Genomic DNA, 22,954 nt, shown 5'->3' with positions numbered 1-22,954 from the left:
CTAAATACATGTAGTCGCCCCGTGTCAAATTTAACATGATTATTCGTTCTCAAATTCACCAAAAGCAACAAATTCAAAATAGATGTAAATATTTTGTTCAGAATCTTAAAAAATTACTCTAAAATATATTTTATTTTACTTTTATAATTTTTTAGAATATGTTGCAAATCAAAAAGAAACGCACCAAATTAATTTAATAAACAACGCAAAATTCCTGTTAATGATTGTGATTATATGACACTATTATTACGTTGAATCCTTTATTTTAACCTTTAACTATCCTTGTTGGTCGCTGTTTATTGGGACAAAGACGTGTTTCTTTTTGAAACATTTATTTTGGTGTTTTCTGGGAATGAATGTCCTTATTTTGGTTCAGAAATCTGCTTGACGCCCAGAATTAAAGAACCATATGTAGTATATGTACTTTTTTGCCCCCACAAAAGTCATATTTTATATTTTTAAAATGAGTTGAATTGTTTGTATGATACGAGAAATCCGCTGCATTTCATTTACGCAATTCTGCATCGCATTTCCGACATTTTTAAAAATTTCATTTAAGGACGTTCGATCCTGAGTTTTTGAGTGGATTTTGGTCATGTCCTTTATTTATAAAATTCTGCATCATTTTAAAACTCTAACATTAGATCTGAATTCTACAATGCAAATTGAACTATATTCAATGAAAAAACCGCAATTAAATTCCATTCAAGTTGAATTAAACCAGGGACTATATTTTGTGGCGGAAGGTTTTTTAGACGAAAATCATCAGTTTTTCCCTTTTGAACTATAACAGTACTCTTTATTTTGGATTCCTATTTTTCCATTCTGGTTGCACACAAAGCTGTTTTTTGCATTAAAATGTGTCATGCTGGTTCTGAAATATCTATTAAATTATTTCTTATGAATTCTATCAACAAAGTGCGACAAATATAGTAAATATATTCTGAAAACCCGGGAAAAAATTAGGCCAAATTTAACGTAAAATTTACACTTTTTTAGTTATATCTGAAAATTAACATCATATACCCTCACTTTTGATGTTCTTTTCTAAATATTCAAGATAACTTTGACCTATTTGCTTAAATTCAGAAAAAGTTTAAGACTTTAAAATAATTTTCTTGCTTATTAAATTTTCAATGCCATAAAAATCACATTTTATTAGTGCAGAAAGGTCAAATAATTGATTATGCGAATTACTAGTAATTTGAAACTTTTTCTTAGTTACAATTTTAAAGTGTCTTTTTTTAAATAGACTTGCAGTTCATTTTGTTTCTTGCTTTAATTGGATAAAATCATTGCAGGGAAAACGACGAAGGTGTAATTTTTAATTAAGACACAAATTTCAGTGCAAGAAGGTCATATTAAATGTATTGTAGCGCCAAAAGAAGCATATTGACCCCCATTTTTTTATTTGAATTTTAATTAAGCTATGTAAGTAGAAACTTAAAATATACTTGGCAAAAAAAGTTTAAGACTTTAAATAACAGGATCGAACGTCGTTAAGGCATTTTTTTAAAATTTCATTTCGGTAATTTACCTGCGCGGTAATTCAATGTTTTCCAGGCATTTGAAAATGGAATTTTAAAAGTATTTATTGCAAAATAGTAATAAAAATATATTTTTTTAAATCCATCTATACACAAATGCATGCATGTAGCAATAAGTCTAAGTAAAAAAAGTTCAATGGGCATAGAAACAACTTTTTCGCCACATTTAATGTGCACTAAAATAAATGCTTGCAGGAATAAAATTATTATTCATAGTCGCTTCATTGATAGATCTACAAACTCAGAAATTGGATTTCAATAATTTATTTGGATTTATTCCTTTAAAAATTTGCCATAGGTCAATTCTTTAAATCTGTTATGAAGGTACTCTCTTAAAAATGTCGGAAATGAAAGTTAAAAAAAGAAATGTCGGAAATGAAAAATAAAAAAAAAATGTCGGAAATAAAACGTTGACAATTACGAAAAATTCCAGAAAAGAAATACAGCCGAGAAATCTAAATTAACTATAGTTTCAAAGTAGGTTAATTGCAATTTTTGTTTCTATGACGTTTCAAACTATTAGGATTTTATGCTATTTTTCAGAAAGAGAAAAAAAGGAAAACAATTTGTTAATTTTTTTCACATTTTTAAAAAGCCTGCTATAGAACACAATTTACATTTCATTGATATTATTATTTATATAAACCGGGTATCAAAGTATTGCCCTGCGCTCAGTGACTTTGCATGGACGTCGGAAGCAAATTGAAAGTGGGGGGCTTAACTAACAAAAAAAGGTAAATCCCAATTTTCAATGCATAGAAATTGTGTATATTTGCAAAAAAAGTGGGGGGGGGGGGCGGTTTCGACGCCTATGCGTTGAAACTCAAAATATCGACGTAATATAAAGCGCTTTCTACATACATCGTGGAAATTTTGAATTTGCATCATTTTCTGATATCATACCTAACATATGACGTCATGGTTTATGAAAATATTCAGCAATTTGATATCAGTAGATATCCCCGTTTTTGATTGTAATTATACATTTCTCCATCAAAGTTTGACTTTGGGGGCAAATACTAATCATTACCAAATATAGTCCTTTTTGAAATTTACATCAATTTTAATGGTTGCCATCCCTTGGGTTCTTGGTTAGTGGGGATTATCCCCAATTTCCCTTTTGCCCGAGTTATATACCATACTACAGTTGAAATTTGTTAGCGAGTCTGAAGAACCTGAAAATGTTTCAATGTTAATGGATGACTGTGACATAAAATAATATTTTTAAAGGATTTTTCCCCCTCCAGAAATCTTCATTTAAAGTAAGACAATCTGATTTGAGAAAAGTTTTATTGTTTCATTTCTTTAAAATGACAGTTATGTATCGCAAGTTCACAATCTACATGTAATATATACAACCTAATTGTAGTATGTACAGACTTTTTCACTCACACATAACATTCAAACTCATTGGTCTTGTGATACGAACAATGCCATTGTTGTGACCTGATAAAACATGTATTTACAAGAAAGATGTTCTGTGATGTGAAATGATATTCTCAATGATTGAAATTGTCAGAGCTTCATCACTTTCTAAGAAAAAGATGGTAAATCACAAGAAATATTAACCCAACTCATGTGACCTTTATTTATCATATTCCATAGAAAAGATTTTTACTTTCACAACCTTATCTACATGTATATATCGCCATATAAATTATACAATGTGTAGGTTGGACAATGTTAAAAACAAGATTTAAAGTTCAGAACAGTAATAAACCTGTACTTTTTATCTTATTTTGTAAAAAAAAAATTCTCTTTTTTGAAAAACTTATACAATTTATACCTATATTAAAATGTTAGCCTTCAAATTGTAAACTAATTGTTTCTCTCTCTTTTAATCTGTCAAGTTACAACTGACAATCATGTTAATTTGAATCATAATTAAACACAAATACATGTTATGAAATGTATAAAATATGAAAAATTGCAACCTGAGAGTGATTTGGGATTTTTACCTAAAAAATCAACACACTAAAATGCATATTCAAACCTACAAATAAAACAATTTAAAAACAGTCTCCATAGTTTAAAACATCAGAGAATATTTATACCATTGTACACATGGTTTCCTATTGGATAAGACTGAATAATAAATCATTGGATAAGATTGAATCCTAATTTACAGAAAAAGTAACGAACAATGGATCATTTTTTTTTTGGTTCCAAGCTTTTGAAATCAGTTTCATAACTCACAAATCCACTCATTAAAACGCAAGATCCTGGGTATTTCATTTTACATATTTTTAAGTCATTTAACTTATACATGTACACCAAAATGAGACAACTGCAGAAATGACCCATAACATGGGGAATAGCCAGATGATGTAACCATAAAACATAAGTGTAGTATGCATACTTTCATTTCAAAGAAAAGTTCTTTTGAGTGTCTTTGTCAGTTCTGCAAGCCATTCAGTTACTATATTAAATTATCCTACATGACTTACTACTACATACAAAACTTGGTGTACCATTATACGCACTGTAGAAACTTCATCTTACAAATAAGAATATTATCCCAGCTCTGTTGCATTGGTTTAGAAATATACAGACTGGTCATAAAATTTACAAAACATGTCTCTCCTAAACAAGAGAAGGTTTCATTATGACTTACATCAGACCTTTAGGTAAGTGAATTATTGTTCACCTATCATCAGATTTAATGACCACCCACTCCTCTAACTTGAGATTCATTTTCTCTTTCTATATTTCTGTAAAACTTAATACATGTGTTCCCAAAATCCCTATCTGTTGCATTCTGGGAAATAATAAAATAATCTACTCTCAACAGAAATGGAAAAGCTACCTAGATTCATAGAAGGTTTCACAATCAAACTTGAATTCTCAAAATTTATAATAAAATAAAAGAACTGTGACAATTTTGATAAAAAACAAGAGGCCCATGGGCCTTATAGGTCACCTGAGCATTATGCAACAACTTTCCAGTGATTGAATTTGATTCATGTTTTAATCCAGATGCTATGGCATTCACAATTTTGAAATAGGCACCATTGATCATCATAACAATACACTTAGCAGTTGCTTAGTTTGTTTACTTAATACCCATAGGCAGGGTAGGGGAACAAAAACCGCATTTCAAGTAATCAGTAATATTCAGCATGATCAGTAATGCCCCAATCACACATGAACCCCTGACCCTTAGGCCTAGATCCACACATTGCACAATTTTTGAAAAGACACCCTTGCTTTTCAAAAATATTTGATAAATACCAAGGAGCAGATTTCAAACAATTCATCCAGTTTCAGTATATAAGTACAGCCCCCCTCCTCTATGGTACCCTTGACCCTGGGGCCTTGAAATTCACAATTCTGGAAGATTAAGACCCTTACTCATCATAACTACATAGGTAGTTCATCTGCTTAATACCAAGGAGCAGAGAAGAAAACTTTCAGAGATTTAGTGTATTTTCATTGTATAATCAATAAAGCCCCACCCTATCACTAGAATCCCTGACCCTGGGGCCATAAAATTCACAATTTTGGAAGAGGCACTCTTGCTCATCATAACTATGCACTTATTTACTTTATTTAATACCCAGACGCAGAGAAGATTTTCAAAGAATTCATGTATTTTCACTATATAATCTAAAGAGCCCCCCCCCTTCACCAGAACCCCTGACCCTGGGGCCATCGAATTCACAATTTTGGTAGAAGCACTTTTGCTCATCATAACAAAGCACTTAGTTAGTTAATTCAATACCCAGGAGCAGAGAAGAAGTTTTTCAAAGAATTCAAGTATTTTCACTATATAATCTATAGAGCCCCCCCCCCCTACACCAGAACCCCTGATCCTGGGGCCATAAAATTCACAATTTTGGTAGAGGCACTCTTGCTCATCATAACTATGCACTTATTTAGTTTATTTAATACCCAGGAGCAGAGAAGATTTTCAAAGAATTCATGTATTTTCACTATATAATCTATAGAGCCCCCCCCCCCCCTTACACCAGAACCCCTGACCCTGGGGCCATAGAATTCACAATTTTGGTAGAGACACTCTTGCTCATCATAACTATGCACTTATTTAGTTTATTTATTACCCAGGAGCAGAGAAGAAGATTTTCAAAGAATTCAAGTATTTTCACTATGTAATCTATAGAGCCCCCCCCCCCCCCTTACACCAGAACCCCTGACCCTGGGGCCATCGAATTCACAATTTTGGTAGAGGCACTCTTGCTCATCATAACTATGCACTTAGTTAGTTTATTTAATACCCAGCAGCAGAGAAGAAGATTTTCAAAGAATTTATGTATTTTCACTATATAATCTATAGAGCCCCACCCTAACACCAGAACCCCTGACCCTGGGGCCATAAAATTCACAATTTTGGTAGAGGCACTCTTGCTCATCATAACTATGCACTTAGTTTGTTTATTTAATACCCAGGAGCAGAGAAGAAGATTTTCAAAGAAATCATGAAATTTCACTATATACTTATTTAGCCCCACCCTAACACCAGAACCCCTGACCCCGGGGCCATGAATTTCACAATTTTGGTAGAGGACTCAATGCTGATTACAATCATGCAAACAGTTTGACTGCTTGATGTCCAGGAGTAAAGAAGAAGATTTTTAAAGATTGCACTAATTTTAGTGGTTTTTGCCCCACCCCCCAGGCCCCAGGGGGGCAAGGCCCATGAAATTCACAATTTTTGTTCCCCTTCACCCATAGATGCTATATGCCAAATTTGGTTGAAATTGGTTCTGTGGTTTCAGAGAAGAAGCTGAAAATGTTCAAATGTTAACGCACGACGCACGACGAACGACGAACGACGAACGACGACGGACGAAAAGTGATAGCAATAGGTCACCTGAGTTTACTCAGGTGACCTAAAAAGATCAAATAATGTAAACCGGGTCACTAATGTATGAAACATGAATCTGAGCAATGTTTTAAGACATGGAGAAAAACTGTATATGACAAAAAAAAAAAATGGGACATCTTTTCAAGTTTTCTTTCTTCTGAAGATCATGAAACTGTCTTGAAATCTAGTCAATTTTTTCATATTTTACAGACTTCACAAGGTTTACTGATCTCAGAACTACTGACATAAACAAAGTAAGAAAGAAATTGAAGGAAAACATCACCCTACAGCAACAATCTGGAATTATTTTGTTTCTGATTTCCATACCTAGCATCAAATGATTAATCAAAATCATACACTGGTGTATCCTACCATCCAATCCCAGTATTATGCGTATACTTGTGAATTAACATTAAAATATGATATCAAATAAAGCTTGACAGGCTTTTTATGTAAATCCTTAAAATCCTCGTCCTTATCTACTCATACCTTCATGATAGCATAAACAATTCTATATTTAACAAGCAATAAAAACATCAATCCACATCAACCTGTGTACTGACTGATCAAAAATTAAACATTTTGTGTCTAACAGTGAACTACATGGACATGTTTGACAAAATTAGCAAGAAGTTTCAATCACAATGAAGCAAAGCCACACCATGGTTAAAAACAGAAAAAAAATACTGTTATGAAATTTTTGATCCTTGAAAAGACTTTCGTTCAAACACTGATTTATGGCAAGTGATGTAAGCATGGAAAAGGTTTGAGTGGTTCTAAACCAACCACTTTCTCATCACAGCACCAGCAGATGAGAGGAGAATCGTATCCCAGCATTCCAAGCTCAGCGTAACAAAGGGATATCCCAGTCACTGTTCAGGGGGGAATTCAGCAGAGGACTGCCCAGTAGTACCTTGATGAGATTTTGAGGTGTGGATCTAATGAGGTGGAGGGTCCTATGTTTGTGACTGGACGGCCTGCTTTACACACGCAGCTAGGAGTTCATCCACTTGGTCTCCATCTGCCTCTGGGTCGATATCAAATTCCTGCAAAAAGAGACAACAAGATTAGACAGACCAATCATTGATATTTTTAAGAATCTTATTCCTCTACATACAAGCATGAGTATGTATTATTCTTTTGAGGGTGCAGCTTTGTGACATGGCTTAGGTCTTAGAGAAATTTTAATTACATGTTGGCCTTGTCTATTACAAACAGTTCACTACTTGTTTTCATTCAGTCACACAAGATGGATTATTTTGCATACTGATTGTGGATTATATCTGCTGTAAATCTTTTTTAATTCACCCTTTCTCCTTGCATACAACTTCCAGTACCAAATGTCTCAATTAGGTCCCTGCACCCAGACCTACGGTACTATCACCACTGTGGTTGACAATCTCTCTGTGTACATATATTTTTTTTTATGGGGAAACACAATCCGACTACACCTGTGGGAGTACTAAATGTACCCAGCATCTCGCATACATAACAACCAGGAGATGGGTCTTTAAACAGATATTGGTAACAGTGTGACAAGTGGATCAATTTAACGTTTGGGTGGTCACCAATCACATTAACACTCCGCTATGGAGATCTAGGGCCAGATCAGCTTCTCAGGTGCCAAAATCTGCATGTCATTCCCCCCATTTCTTTTACTGTCAAATAGCAGGATAATTTTCCTTAACATATTTATTCACAATGTACAATTCGGTACATCACAGTAAAAAATAAAAATCCTCTTTGATCCTGCAGTTTACTTTATGATACTGGGATTGAACTTTTCAAACTACCTTGTTAAAATAAGTTTATTTTAACAAACAGATATTTGAAATCAATTTGAAACATGATTTATTTGCTTTACATGTTTTCCTTACAAAATTTCAAGGTAAAAAATCAACACCTACTTTCTATAAACACAGCAATCAATAAAAGAAAAGAAGCATTATTTTCATACATTGGATATTAAATAAAAATAAACTCCCATAATACAGTTTGCTTTTTTTAAAAATTCAATTCTTTAAATCTTGTTTTCAATAGTTTCTATGTATTTTTCTACCATTATAAAACAGATAAAATAAATATATTGTATACAGATGAGAATTCATTTTTTAAAAGCCTTATTTTAATAGGCTTAAGATTAAATTAAAATGCATGATAACTGATGCAGTGGAATCTAACCAGAAATAGCTCCTTCTGAATTAATCTGCATACAATATCTTCCTTAGTTATGTAAAATGATGCATGGGAAATACTTTAACCACTACCCTTTATGTAATATTAAGAAGCAACTAGTGACCTCTTTAAGAGCTCTTCAAAAAACTAGGGCTAAAATAAATAAACATGACCATAAAGATTCAGTTGCTGTAACATATACATATTGGACCCATAAAATTTTCCAATGAATCTACAATAAACATTTTGGGTTTCATATGATCCCTCAAATTCTGTCTTTTAGTAATCACACAAAAATAGTTTTGTCCTCTTAAAGGGCTTTAATTTAAATCTATTACGAAGGACCATAAAATGACAATGCTGTTATCGGAGCAAAAGAGGCCAAACTGCTGAACATATGCACACTGTCAGCGAAGTAAAACATCAACTATTCTGTGACGGTGTTCTAAAGGTAACCAAATCTGTCCAGAAAACATTTAATACCTTTGTGGCAATCCAACAGAAAGCAATATAAAACGGATGAAATACACTCTCAACTATTAATGTGGGAGGAAGCTAGGTGTGTCCTCTGTGCCATTAACAACTGAAAATCACCTGAAATTCACCAACAAATTATTACGAGGGAATCATTTTTAGCACTAATTTTGCAAATTTAATGAACAATTATATTTAATGTGCTAAATTACCACTGCCTGATGACTGGTGCAAAACAAGTATGAAACTGCAAGGTATTTATATCTCAATATTAAACGTTAAGAAGATCAACGACAATGAACGGTAAATAGTTTTGAAAAACTCTCAAATTTCTACTTTTTATTAGCAGTTTTCTGCAAGGGATTAGAATACCTTCTAAAACAGTATTACAGAGCTTCAAATTTCAAAGCTGTCTCTCGTCAGGCTAACAAAAGACCCAATAAAAGGCATCCAATAAAATACAGGTGTTCAAAATTAAAATTAAATGTCGATTCAAGCACCTTTTCACTGCCTAAGTATTGGTACGTATAATTAAACTACCCAAGTTCATGGTAAATTCTTCCCCCATGGAAACCATTTTATAAATGTTATAAAAACATTCTTAAAAAATGAAGCTATTGTTGATGAAATTTTTGAAATGCAGTTTTACAAATTTATATTTTTTCCAAATTTTGGCATAAAAAAGAAAGAAAAAACCCTTACACATTTTCATCTCCATTTTTTTTTTTTTGAACTTGTGATTTTTTCCTAGATAAATAACTCCCATCAATAAAAAAAAAGTCCAAAGCACCATCACTTAGTAATCATCATACATCGAGATTTAAATGAAAAAAAATTATACAGCAAATGTCCTTTAAAAATTTCCTGAACATAAAAAAACATCATGTAATTAAAGAGATCCTTATCAGTAAACGCAAACGATTCCCTTCGATGTCGCCAAAATGCCGTCTTCCACTTTCCAGGAAAAATATCTATCGACTAATATTCTTAAAATCGATCCAACATCCCCTTTCAAAAAAAAAAAAATCGGAGAATTTTTATCCAGAAATGGGAAAGAAATGCTATCGGTCCTTTTAACGGAAGAGTTTGTGTTTGGAAAATAATGGTCCCTGGGTGCACATCAATCATGGAGCAAGCAACAGACGACATTATCTGCAGTCCGGAGGTGGCAAAATTTGCCATTGCAAGCCGGGATGTACGCCAATTAATTCTGTATTGGAAGATGGTGTATTGATACTGGCTATTAATGCTGACAATAATATGAATATTGATGCTGTAATGTATAGGCTTGTCTGAAGAGGGCCTCTCTCCCTCTTTCCATGTATTTTTACTGCCCAAATCATGCAAAATGGTACTCTAACAACAAGATAACTTGAACCAATAGAAAAAGGAAATGACAAGGCCCTCATCCTTTGTGCGTTTGGACAAAATCCTGTACATCACGATGATAAACACGAGTTTCCATTCTAACAAACATCAACTTTCATAAGATGGTAGACTACAAACTGTAAAATTTCACAAAGGCTTTTTTTCACATTAGAAGTTTTGCTGATAAGACCAAAGAGCCTAAGTCTCTAAGCTGTTAAATCTGATAGATGTTGCACACGTTTTGGAAATTTCCGGGATTTACTTGTTGTTCATGCTAAAATTTCCGAGATAGGAACAGATTAAAAACTTGATCTTATTCCATTTTTAACCTGACTCGGGTTAACTCTACAGTACAAGTGAAACAACTGACGTAGATTATATCCCGAAGCCAAAATCTCAAACCTAGTCTCATTAGTTAACAGGGACAAATAAAATATCAGATAAATGCATTCTGTTCCATTTACGGAACTGCTGCTAATCTGAACAAATTCTGAGGATTATTCTTCAAGCAAGCCTCGACACTCTACTCCTACAAATTACAATGACTTTATAAAAAACTACCAAGATACTAATAGAACAATTTTCAAATGAAGTTATTTTTGATGTAGTTTAAGGACAATACAGGTATTTTGAGACATATACATGTACCATATGTCTCATGATACATTGAATGTAACAAGGTATGAAAAACAATGAATATATCATAAACCTCCTTTACATATAAAGCCATCTTTTTAAAAACACTTTCTTACTTTCTACTGTATTTCATGATGGAATGAGTGTTTTTGATATGCATTATGTACACAATGCATTACAATCCAGAAATGTACACGTACAGTAAAACACACTTATAGCCAACATGCTTATAATGAATTGACACCTACAATGAGGTGACTTTTATTCCCCTTGACTTTAAAATGTATTGAAAACTTAACAGACATACAAAATTATGCTTATAACAAATATAAACTGTCCGTCCTAGGTATTTTGTTATAAGTGTGTAGGAATACATTGCCCCAGCCCTATCTAATGACCTCGCTTACCTCGTTGATTGACTTGAGGAGCTTGGCAATCAGTTTCCTGACCGATGACAGCTTGGACACCGCTGCATCACTCTCCTGTTTTCTCTGCGCTGCCTCAGTTTGAAAATTTCCAACCAACTACAAAAGGGAAAAAAACCAACTTTAATGACAAAGTAACATTCTAACGAACTGCAGTTTTAGATTCAAGAATTCTTGAATTCCTTGCTTATTTTCCAGAATTATCAATTGGCAGAATGTATACAGTAAAACTCATTTATTACGAACACGGATATTGCAAATTCATGGATATAGCAAAGTCACTTTTGATCCCCGACTCTATAAACTTAATGAATTTCTTATACAGATATAACAAATTAAGGATATAGCAAAAGTAATTTCTTAGGTCCCAGTGACTTCCTTATAAATGAGTTTTACTGTAAAATCTTACTTTTCGCAGGCCTTTCTCGTAGTGATCGAAGAAATCGTCCAGGGGAAAGTTGGCCAGTTCCTGGAGAGTCATGGTGGTGATAGTATCCTTCTCCATGATCCACTGAGGGGGCAAGAAGTACCGCAAACAGGTTCTGCAAAATCAAATTGGACACATAACAAACAGGTCCTACAAAATCCAATCTGACCCATAACAAACAGGTCCTGCAAAATCAAATCGGACACATACCAAACTGACACCCCTTTAATACTTTTTTTTTAATTCTCTTAGAAATATGGGCAGTGCCAAACTGTCCGAGAAACCTCTCAAAAGGGGGCAAAGAATTATGAATCCAAGATCCTTATTTTACAGAGAATGTAATGTATTACTTGGTCTGAAAAATCTGTTTCAAGGACAACAGAAACCAGATCTAAAAATGCATTCTAATGCTGACATGCTTATATTTGTTATAACAAATTTTAGACATTGAAATCTCTTCAGCTTAGGTAAATCTGATGATTTATGGTTTTATTTTTTGATGCGCATTTTCTGTACTTTTATTACTTGCACAGATCAATGATACTTTCCATATATTAATCTAATATTTTGCAAACTAAATCTGATACAGTCACTACTTTGCATGACTCTAGAAACCTGAAGTACTCTCATTTATCTAGACTGAACAGTACAGGAGTAATGAACTATGACACCCGACCTGTAGCCATTGGCGATTTCCTCCGTCACCTGATCTGACGATGTTGCCACGGCGGTTGTCGCTGTTGACGATGATGGCGTTTCTGCCGCTGTGTCCTGGGAGGAGGCGGGAGAGGGTGGGGTGTGATTGGTGGACTCCGAGGAGACTGGATGAACGTTCTACAAAAAATCCTCACTCATTCATCCTCTATATTCTGTACCAGTGTACCTCATTATTACATTTTTTTTCATTTTTATTTTTAAACAGCCAAAGCATAAAATTATTTTAGTATCTATGTCTTTTTCATTTATTTCTGAGTCAATGATATGAAATGAAGAGCAAAAAAAACAAGAGGCCCCTGGGCCTTATAGGTCACCTGAGCATTATTCAACAACTTTCCAGTGACTGAATTTGATCCATGTTTTAAGCCAGATGCTGTAGCATTTACAATCTGGTCATCATAACTATACACTTAGCAGCAAAAATATTTGATTAATACCAAGGAGCACATTTCAAACAATTCATTCATTTTCAGTACATAAGTACAGCCCCCCCCCCCCCCCCACTATGGTACAACTGACCCTGGGGCCTTGAAATTTACAATTCTTGAAGATTAGGGATTGCTCAAAACTATATAGGTAATTCATCTGCTTAAAACCTAGGAGCAAAGATGAAAATATTCAAAGATTTAATGTTTTTTCACTATACATGTATAATCAATACAGCCCCGCCCTAACACCTGAATCCCTGACCCTGGGGCCATAAAATTCACAATTTTGGCAGAGGCACTCTTGTTCATCATAACTATGTACTTAGTTAGTTTATTTCATACCCAGGAGTAAAGAAGAAGATTTTCAAAGAATTCATGTATTTCCTCTATATAATCAATAGAGCCCCACCCTAAAACCAGAACCCCTGACCCTGGGGCCATAAAATTCACAATTTTGGTAGTGGCACTCTTGCTCATCATAACTATGTACTTAGTTAGTTTATATAAAACCTAGGAGCAGAGAAGAAGATTTTCAAAGAATTCATGTATTTTCACTATATAATCAATAGAGCCCCGCCCTGACACCAGAACCCCTGACCCTGGGGCCATAAAATTCACAATTTTGGTAGAGGCACTCTTGCTCATCATAACTATGTACTTAGTTAGTTTATTTAATACCCAGGAGCAGAGAAGAAGATTTTCAAAGAAATAATGCATTTTCACTATATACTTATTTAGCCCCGCCCTAGTACAAGAACCCCTGACCCCAGGGCCATGAATTTCACAATTTTGGTAAAGGACTCAATGCTGATTACAATCATGCAAACAGTTTGACTGCTTGATGTCCAGGAGTAAAGAAGAAGATTTTTGAAGATTGCATTAATTTTAGTGGTTTTGGCCCCACCCCCCAGGCCCCAGGGGGGCAGGGATCATGAAATTCACAATTTTTGTTCCCCTTCACCCATAGATGCTTTGTGCCAAATTTGGTTGAAATTGGTTCAGTGGTTGCAGAGAAGAAGCTGAAAATGTTCAAAAGTTTACGACCGATTGACGACGAACGACGTACGACGGACGACGACGGACAAAAACAGATAGCAATAGGTCACCTGAGTGACTCAGGTGACCTAAAAAAAAAAAGCATTTATGAATATCAGCAATGCGCTTTTGAATACAATACTTACAAGGAGTTTAATATCTGTTCCACCTTTGTCAAACCTGAAGGGAAAAAAAAATATTGAAAGAAAGATTTGGTTTTTCTGAATTTCATGAATTTATTTTATTTTTTAATGTAATATCTTTTTCTTAAAACTATCCAGGAATGCAGGAATAATTTTTCATGAGGACTTATTTAAGCTTGAGCTCATGTTTTGTGGTCTGGGTTCAAGCATTAGATGAGGCTAATGAAGCAAACAATATGGTCCCCCACTCAGACTGATAGGACAGCATGGAATTCTGACAAAGCCCCTGCATAGTAATGACTACTTTAATTCTGTCTAAAATAAACAGTAACTTTACAACTTTATTCAAGGCAAGTGGAGCCGACACAATTTAATTAAGTTCTTTAGAGTGCCTGTGGAACGTGCCAGGGATAAAACCTGGTGGGGAAAACACCACCCAGGACCCAGCAGGCCTGTCCCATGTCACACCGGTATCCTACCAAAACAGTTCAGTTCTGGGGACTTAATAAATAAAGTGGTTGAGAATCCCCCACCAAGAGAATACACTGCCTTAATAACCTGTGGTCAGCTCAGTCCCCACACAAAAAGCTCAGAACTTGTAACAAAGGTAGGGATTATCTCCCCAGGACAACTCCTCTACAGCCCCCCTTATAATTACCTCATTACAAACACAACACATTAACAATTTGTTTTATTATCTACCCAGAGAAAACATCCCCGACAGCCTGCAATACCGAGGTATGGATTGGGAGCCGGGTAAAATATTGTCAGAGGAGTGATAATTGTGGCCTTTGTTGGGCTAATTCTTGGTATAGTACACGTGCCCACACACCACCACATGGTAACGGAGGTGTATGGCATCTGACACTGCGACTAATCAGTCGCTGGCCCCTACCTGCACACCTATTGTTCCAACGTGATATCAATGTTTTCAAACAGATTCCAAATATTGTAATTTGTCACCTCTGTGTTGACATCTTGTTGGCTCTGGTACAATATGAATCCAATGATAAGAATTCCGATGTACGTCACCCAGAAATTAATTTTTTCCCTCCGCGTTTGCTTCCCTTCTCCGATTGCCATTATAGATATAATGATCCTTGATCACTTGCCAGTGTTAAATACATAAGAATTTTGTACCTTCTTACATAACTACTAACATTTCGAGGTATTAATTCTCCCCAAAATGGGATTCTAATAAGAAATCTTAAGTAACTTCAGATATCAAAGATCAATTTCAAGCACCTCAGATGTGTCACAGAAAAAGACGGAGAAAAATAATCTATCACATTGAAGTCCAGTTTATTTTGGAGACTTAACTCACTATAATCTTGCAGATGACAGAATAAGGAAGAAGACTAACAAAATTTAATGAATTAGAGATTTTTTATGATTGTTTTTCATATTCAACCAAATACATTCTTTTTTTCTAATAATTATTATATTCGAGTTTTTGCAGGATTTTTCATTATTCAGTTTTTGTGGATCAGAAAGATAGAGGCAAAAAAGACATTTTTTTTTTTACAATCTCTAGAATGATTTTATTGAAGAACAATGAGCAAGAGCACCTCATCAAAAGACCATCACAAGCAACACCGCCAACACGAGATCTAAGGCCACTTGCATTAGTGCACCCGCAGAAAGCCCAAAATCCATGCAACATCTGATTAAAATTTCATCAATGTCGAGACACGGGTGTAATTTTCCCTTGTCAAATGACCACAGACCCCGGGCTCTTTGTCAAATGATACTCCCACTGAAAGAAAATGATCGTTTTGCTTCCAATCACCCCCTCCCAGAGTCAGTATCAATGACCCGACTGGCTCATCACGAATACCCAGATCAAACGATTCCCTCCCTGACTGGGGACTACATTATGCTGGAGGCTTCCTTTTGATAAGGAGACTTCTACACTGATAAAAAGAATTCTGGAAAAATTACTAAGGAATTACAGTTGAACTTTGGTATCTCAAACACTGATGCATGTATCTCGATACCATAGATATGTGAACACCAAAGTTTTTGGGAAGTACCAACCCCTTATTCTTTAAGCATAGACATCTTGAATTCTCAGGAATATCCAAGTGCTTTCTTAGTACATGTACCACACATTTCTATATAACAAAGTTTGATTGTAGTTGTGATAATGTATTTTTAATAAACCATCTTTTTTTTCTATAAAACCTAAATGAATTGATTAAGAAAACAAGATTCAGCATGACATGAGATGCCTTCATAAAACAACTCAGACTACACCAGGAAAAATATATTTATTCATCACTCAGTCTCATTAAGAGAGAAACCCATAAAAAAATTAGCAAGAAAGAACTAAACCCTACAAAAAATAATAGCTGCGAGTCCCCACAGAGATTTGAAGCATTATGCAGTCCGTTGCTAAATGAAATCCTTCAGCATTTGCTAATATCGGCAAATTACACATAAGGGACAGTGCTAATTGCTTCACATAGACATAAAATTATATTGCTTACAATTGGTTAAAAAATTTACAACTCGACTGTGGACCGTACTTGTAAATTTTTAATCACTTTCACGAAGAAATAAACTCTTTATTCCCATTTGCCGTGCTGTTGTGTCAGAACCAACAAAGATGCCTGAAATTCTCGACAGATCTAGCCAGAACAATAATAAGGAAAACACATTCTGTGATAGGCAAGCAGCTAAATTTTACAAGTGGAGGTGCCGAAACATCTCCAAAAGAAAAACATCTCACACGTCCGGCCACCAGTCAAATGCAATCTACATCCCCGAAGAAAATAATTCTGGAAAAGAATTCGCTAGAGATATCCATATCTATCCAGAGGCAAGGTGTCAATCAAAAAAAAAATGGATTATGTGATTATATTCCTGGAGGAACAGGGAATCAGGAATAGGAACAGCTGTCACAGCTGATTTGGATGGAGACCCCCAATATTCACAGGAACGGGTGTCAAAACATTGGAAGCGGTGGAGCTTTCATTAAGTCAATGGAAAAAGAAGTCCCAGCTAATCAAAGATTTCTTGACACACCAATACATTTTCAGTAATTATTGGGTCTGTTTTTATGCAAATACACCATGAGTAATATAATGGAGGGTAAAAAAGAAGAAAATGCCACAAACAGAGTCATCAATAAATACAATAAAAGTGTTTTTAAAAAAATTCCCAAATTTCAAAGCTAATTTCTATTTACAACATACAGAAATCATGGCAGTTTAAATGTTGGGGGGACATTCCTCAGTAATTTGTACTCTTTCTTCCATTAAATGTCCAAGAGGTGGTCCACTGTGTCAGATGGGGTAAGGACAGTAGATTTAAATGTCAGCATCCTGCAGTGAAATGATAGCGTCAAGAAGTCGCTGGACAATGGACACAAAAGACACGGGGGTGATTGACATAAACAGGTCCTTAGTCTGACCAGAGTAACGGGACAATTCTATCTGATTGTGTCAGTGGTGGATCCCCCGATAAACATTGTCCTCATCTTATGACTAACTTCACTAAGAATGGGTGTGAAAGGTCTTATCAAGATGGTATAGGAATGTAGCTCTATTAATGTATTGGATCTACATAAACCTTCCCAGTGGCAGTCTTACTGTAAAATAGATGTCACATTGTATGGGGGAGAAAAACAGGGATAGAATGAGTCACACTAATCATCTGTACAAAGGGAAGTAACCTCTACAATTCCTCTGGATTAGGAGCAGGTTACAAGTGACTGTAGCAAAAGGGCTTCATTTCTTTAATATTATTTTTATACTTAAATGTAATTTAGTCGAATCTTATCTTTTTTAAAGGAGCTGCATTGCATTCTTGTATTTTCAATAAATAAAAGTTATCATGATTAAAGAAACCATTCTGGTTTAAAAAAATCTGCCCTCTTTTTCTTGTAGGTTTGCAGTCAATTGCTTATTCCTATATCCATTTCATACACTGGTAAATGTGGAAATTGACATGTTTAAAGTTTAATGCAATCATTTTTCTCACAACCTTTCATTTGGACATACACAAGCTCTAATATAAATGTTTATCATATTTACACAATTCATCAATCATATGATGTTTTTTTTTCTGTAATTGTGCCTTTTTCACAGTTTCCAGCTTATATTTTTTCCATGAAAAAGAGAAATATGATACTTCACCAATATCCTGTATATTGTATGTTCCTAATATAACAAAAATCTGAGAGTTTTTTTTCTGTTTTTGTTTTTTTTTTTGTTGTAAAAAGGACACTTTGTTTTTTTTATTGCCTTTTGTGGTCACAACCTATATAAAGTGGCCATGATTTGAGCAAAAATGGATTTTACACTATAAGAGGACGCTTCCACATAAAATTGATTCATCATGCATTCGCTCTTGAAGAGTTTTAATCATTTTTGCCTATATAACTCCTACTGTTGCCCCATCCCACCCCAGGGGCCATGATTGGAACAATTCAGAATCTACACACCTCGGGAAGCTTCCATTATTAGTTTAAGCTTTCTGGTGCAATAAATTAGAAAAAAAAAATTTTTTTCTTGCATAGATTTTGATCAACTAATGTGCCCCCCCCCCACTTACCTCTGGGGGCCATAATTTGAACCATTTAGAATCTACACTACATATACATCAGACAGTTTCCATCTTCTCCTTTTCCAGTGGTTCTTCAGAAGAAGATTTTTAAAGATCTTTCATTTGTATTTCAATGTTAAACTTTAATTCCTTATTGTGGTCCTACCCTTCATCCAGGGACCACAACTTGAATAATTTAGAAAATGCACTACCTCAAGAAGTTTTAACTGTATGCATCAATCATGATCAATGTAAAGCTTTTACTCCCGATTACGGCCTTATCCTACCCCCAAGGGCCATAATTTAACAATTTAGAATCTTCTATACCTCAGGAAGCTACCATTTAAATCAAAAAGATTTATGGTGCGATGATTCTATTTTTAATAATCCATCCCATTTTTTTCCTTTCCTGATAATATCCCTTTGGAAGGGGGCATGGCCCTTCATTTAAACAATTAAGAATTCTCTTTATCCATGATGCTTTAGACTAAATAATGACCAAGGTTAAAGTCTTTAATACAGATGGGCAGACTGAGTTACAAGTACAGTGAGTTTAATGTCCCCTGGCTTTTGGAAATGAGGAGAGCAAAATGTAATAGGCAATCCTAAGCAGATCATTTCATTCAACACAGCCTTTTATTTCAAGAAATTAAACTCCCACTAGTGATACATAATACAGTACTATTGCTGAATAGCCAATAGGAGAGAAAAAGTTCTGTAATCTCACACAAACATGTATCAGAATCACCCATCAATAAGACATGCTCTCTACTGCACACAGGTCAGACTTTGATATGGTGCTCCTCTATCATTTGCATGATTAGCTAATATTTCACACTGAATTACTCATATTTATGCGACAGTTGTTAACATTTTGATCATTGACTTGATTGTTTGCACTCCTGTTTTCATTTTTAGCATTCCAGTTCACAAAGGTTATTCACAATTCCAAGTATTTATGAACATTTTAAAGTCTATACTTAAGGACCCTCTCTACACAAGTGCAAATTTTTTTTGGACATTGAGAAAAATATATTGTATAAAGGAATTAATATTGAGCTTATTTATTTAATTTTCAATGTATGGTGTGTGGAATTTATCCCCAGGGAAAAATGTACAAAGACAACACAGTATCAGTGAATAGAAATTTGTTAATTACTTCAACAGAGAAAATACAAGTAAAAAAACATGTTCAGTTAATTTATCTTGGCCTTTTAAAATGTTAAGAATATTTGAATTAATTACAAATTGAGTAATATATTGTAAATTCCTATTTTTTAGAAATTTAGATCTAAGGGCAGATCACTTTTTAGTGTGCAGTGTAGAGAGGGTTCTTAAGCTTTACAAAGTTTTTCTGATTTCTACAGATATAGATTTCTATAGATATGCATGAAAGCACTTGATTCAAACGCAGCTCACATTAACTCTAAATCTTGATCACTATCAAGTTTAATATGAAAACTGAAATTATAACACTGTGTCTTATCATACAAAACACAGAGCTCAAACATCAAATATGCAAGCTCCTGTTCCTTTGACAAACTATCTGTATAATATCTTTTCCAGATCCATCTAATGTATTCATCTATATACTGTATATAAATGTACTATAAAAGGAAATAAAAACCAAAGTGCCACTACATAAAACACTTACCATTTATCATACTTGTCCCTGGGATTGTTATCAAATTTGACTTTCCACTTCTTGTCTGCATGGTTGACTTTGACCACCCTGCCAGTGTACCTGAAATCATGAGTAAATTCCAAATGACATAATAACCCTCCTCATTACATCTCTTCACTCCTCCTTACACTATTTCATGCTTAACTTACCATTTCTTACTGACTTGAACTTCTACTTTGGTCCCAATTTCACCTAAAATTGAGGAAATTGCAATATGAAATTTAAGTTGATGGCATGCACAATCATTTTCATGAAATACTGTAAAATTATATTTTCTTGGTGGCCAATTTTTTCTTGTTTAAGAAAATAAGGTCTAATGTTTCTAAACTGAATGCAGCACTTACTATCACTATCAGCATCTGTTGATGACAAGCGACCTACATCATTGTCTCCTACTTTTGAATCATCTTCACATGAGGACTGCAAAGAAAATGTACTTGGTTTATTTCAAATATTACAACACACCCCTATATCATACATAACTTAATACAGAATGCACCAAGAAAACCGAGAAAGCCTTGGCCATATTTAAGAGCCCTAAGCATTTCCAAACTGAAAAACCCAAGAAAGCCTTGGCCATATTTAAAAGCCCTAAGCATTTCTAAACTGAATGGTTTTGTTTGAATGCAAAGTTCTTTCTTTCTGATTTTCTGCTTACAGTATATACATTGATGATTGATGAGCCAATAGTATAATAAAATATTGTATTTAATTCAAATATACATAAGATCAAATTTAAGCACTATGAACTTTGAAACATACTCCATGAGTCTCTGAAAGTAAATAAAACTATACTTATAACAACCAGCATGATACATACTATATCTGCAACAGAGTTACTAAATGCGGATCTCCTCCCCCTTTTGACGGGGGGCACTTCATCCTCCGTGTCGTCGGCCTGTGTCTCAACAGATTTATGTTTATTAGAGTTCACAAGGTCACTGTCTGAGTCCACGGAGGAGGTGGCCTTAGATCTTTTAGCAGGACTGGGGGGCTCCTCAGAATCACTGGAGACAGGGGGCTTCCTCTTCCCCACCGAATTCACTACTTCCTCTCCGCTCCCATCAAAATTCTGCCGAGAAGCAATTTATACACAGTTTAATACATATAAACAAGGTTTCATGTTTGTCTGATGTTCTGGATTAATATGGAGGATTGAAAAACATTTCTATATTTACATTAAACCTGCACATTATGATTGGAATACTTCCAGAATTTACAATAGAAATGAAATTTGTCACATGTACTTTGGTAGAAAAATCACAAAATGAGTTAATACAAAGGATAGTTAGAGCAACTTGGATGAACCAGCCAGTCATATCATTTATACTTCTTATCTACAGTTTTTATCTCAGAAGTCCCCATTTAACTTTTACTACATCATGCATACCTGTGTATGTTTAATGTTGGTTAGGGTAACTCGGGGATTCTTCATGGAGGACTGGGATACAGTTGGTGACCGGATGGCTTTTGATTTGGAATTGTTGACGGTGGACTTGGATTTCGCAGCTGGTGGAGACATTGCTCTCTTTTTGGCTGCCACAGCTGCTTCCTACAGAGTAAAACCAATCAACATTAAGATTTCCTTCATGAATGAAAGTACATCATATTTAAAAAGCATTTTTCTCATGATTTGCTGTCTGTGCAATGTGCAGCACAAATGCATTCCAATGTTATCATCTGGAAACCAATGTGACAAACACATTATCGACCCTCAGTGTCCACCATGGCATCAAGGTAAAAATTAGGGATGGGTATCGCCAAAAATTTCGCATCGCGATATATCACGATTTTTCCACCCAATATCACGATAATATCATGATATTTTTAAAAGCAGTTTTTACAATGATTTAATATGAGAAATCATTATTTTTCTAAAAAAATATGCTAGAAAAACAAAATTTTTCTTTCTTGAAATTTTTATGTACAGTCAATTCTCGAATTATCGCCATTTGATTCATCGCCATTTTCGTCATACCGCCATGATTTCCCATGAACGTTTTTCCTGCTATATAAAATTCTCTTTATAGTGCCAAATTTGCAAACCGCCATCCGCCACCCTGTTTTCAAAACAAACGTCCATTTTTAAGTGTCAATTATCTCGATATACCGCCACAGATTCAAACGGTCAGTGAAGCGCGGCTAATTAGTTGACACTATCCCTGTTTTAAAGCATGCAAAGGCAGACAAGGTAAATGCAATTTAGTAATTAAACAAGAATAAAATAAATAATAATTTTAACATGAACTGTTATAATAGTTTTGTTGTTTGTTTAATAAAAATCATTTAGTCAGGGCTTCGCCAGGAAAGCGGTCGTTGTTATAATGCGCGGATAACTATATTATTTTGATGATGTCTGCTTTAATTAATGCAAAGTTTGCTGAAAAAATAATTATACGGCATGAATTGTGAACGTTTCATTAACAATGATGCCATAAACGATGAATTTATTCAAGAATTCATTTTACGTACTTTCGGTAATAAATCACGACGATCGACCCACCTTGTTTTTTTTCAATATT

At 34.5% G+C, this 22,954-nt stretch overlaps 1 protein-coding gene across 2 annotated transcripts in view; it reads right to left on the bottom strand.

The window, feature by feature from the left end:
- Nucleotides 1-6,405: 6,405 nt before the first annotated feature.
- Nucleotides 6,406-22,954, bottom strand: part of LOC134261864 (ATPase MORC2-like) — a 31,596-nt gene continuing 15,047 nt past the window's right edge. For both annotated transcript variants that reach the window (XM_062744260.1, XM_062744261.1), the window contains 10 exons: nt 21,823-21,984; nt 21,253-21,504; nt 20,777-20,852; nt 20,582-20,624; nt 20,403-20,492; nt 14,204-14,237; nt 12,554-12,711; nt 11,860-11,992; nt 11,433-11,549; nt 6,406-7,418 (listed from right to left, as the gene is read on the bottom strand). In XM_062744260.1, coding sequence (XP_062600244.1) covers nt 7,329-7,418; nt 11,433-11,549; nt 11,860-11,992; nt 12,554-12,711; nt 14,204-14,237; nt 20,403-20,492; nt 20,582-20,624; nt 20,777-20,852; nt 21,253-21,504; nt 21,823-21,984 — 1,155 coding nt within the window. In that variant the 3' untranslated portion in view covers nt 6,406-7,328. The remainder of the gene's footprint in view (nt 7,419-11,432; nt 11,550-11,859; nt 11,993-12,553; nt 12,712-14,203; nt 14,238-20,402; nt 20,493-20,581; nt 20,625-20,776; nt 20,853-21,252; nt 21,505-21,822; nt 21,985-22,954) is intronic.

This window comes from Saccostrea cucullata, unplaced genomic scaffold, assembly GCF_032062105.1.
Source record: "Saccostrea cucullata isolate Sc308-1 unplaced genomic scaffold, CSIRO_AGI_Scuc_v1 ctg370, whole genome shotgun sequence".
Lineage (NCBI taxonomy): Eukaryota > Metazoa > Mollusca > Bivalvia > Ostreida > Ostreidae > Saccostrea > Saccostrea cuccullata.
This window is presented reverse-complemented; position numbering and strand designations above follow the sequence as displayed.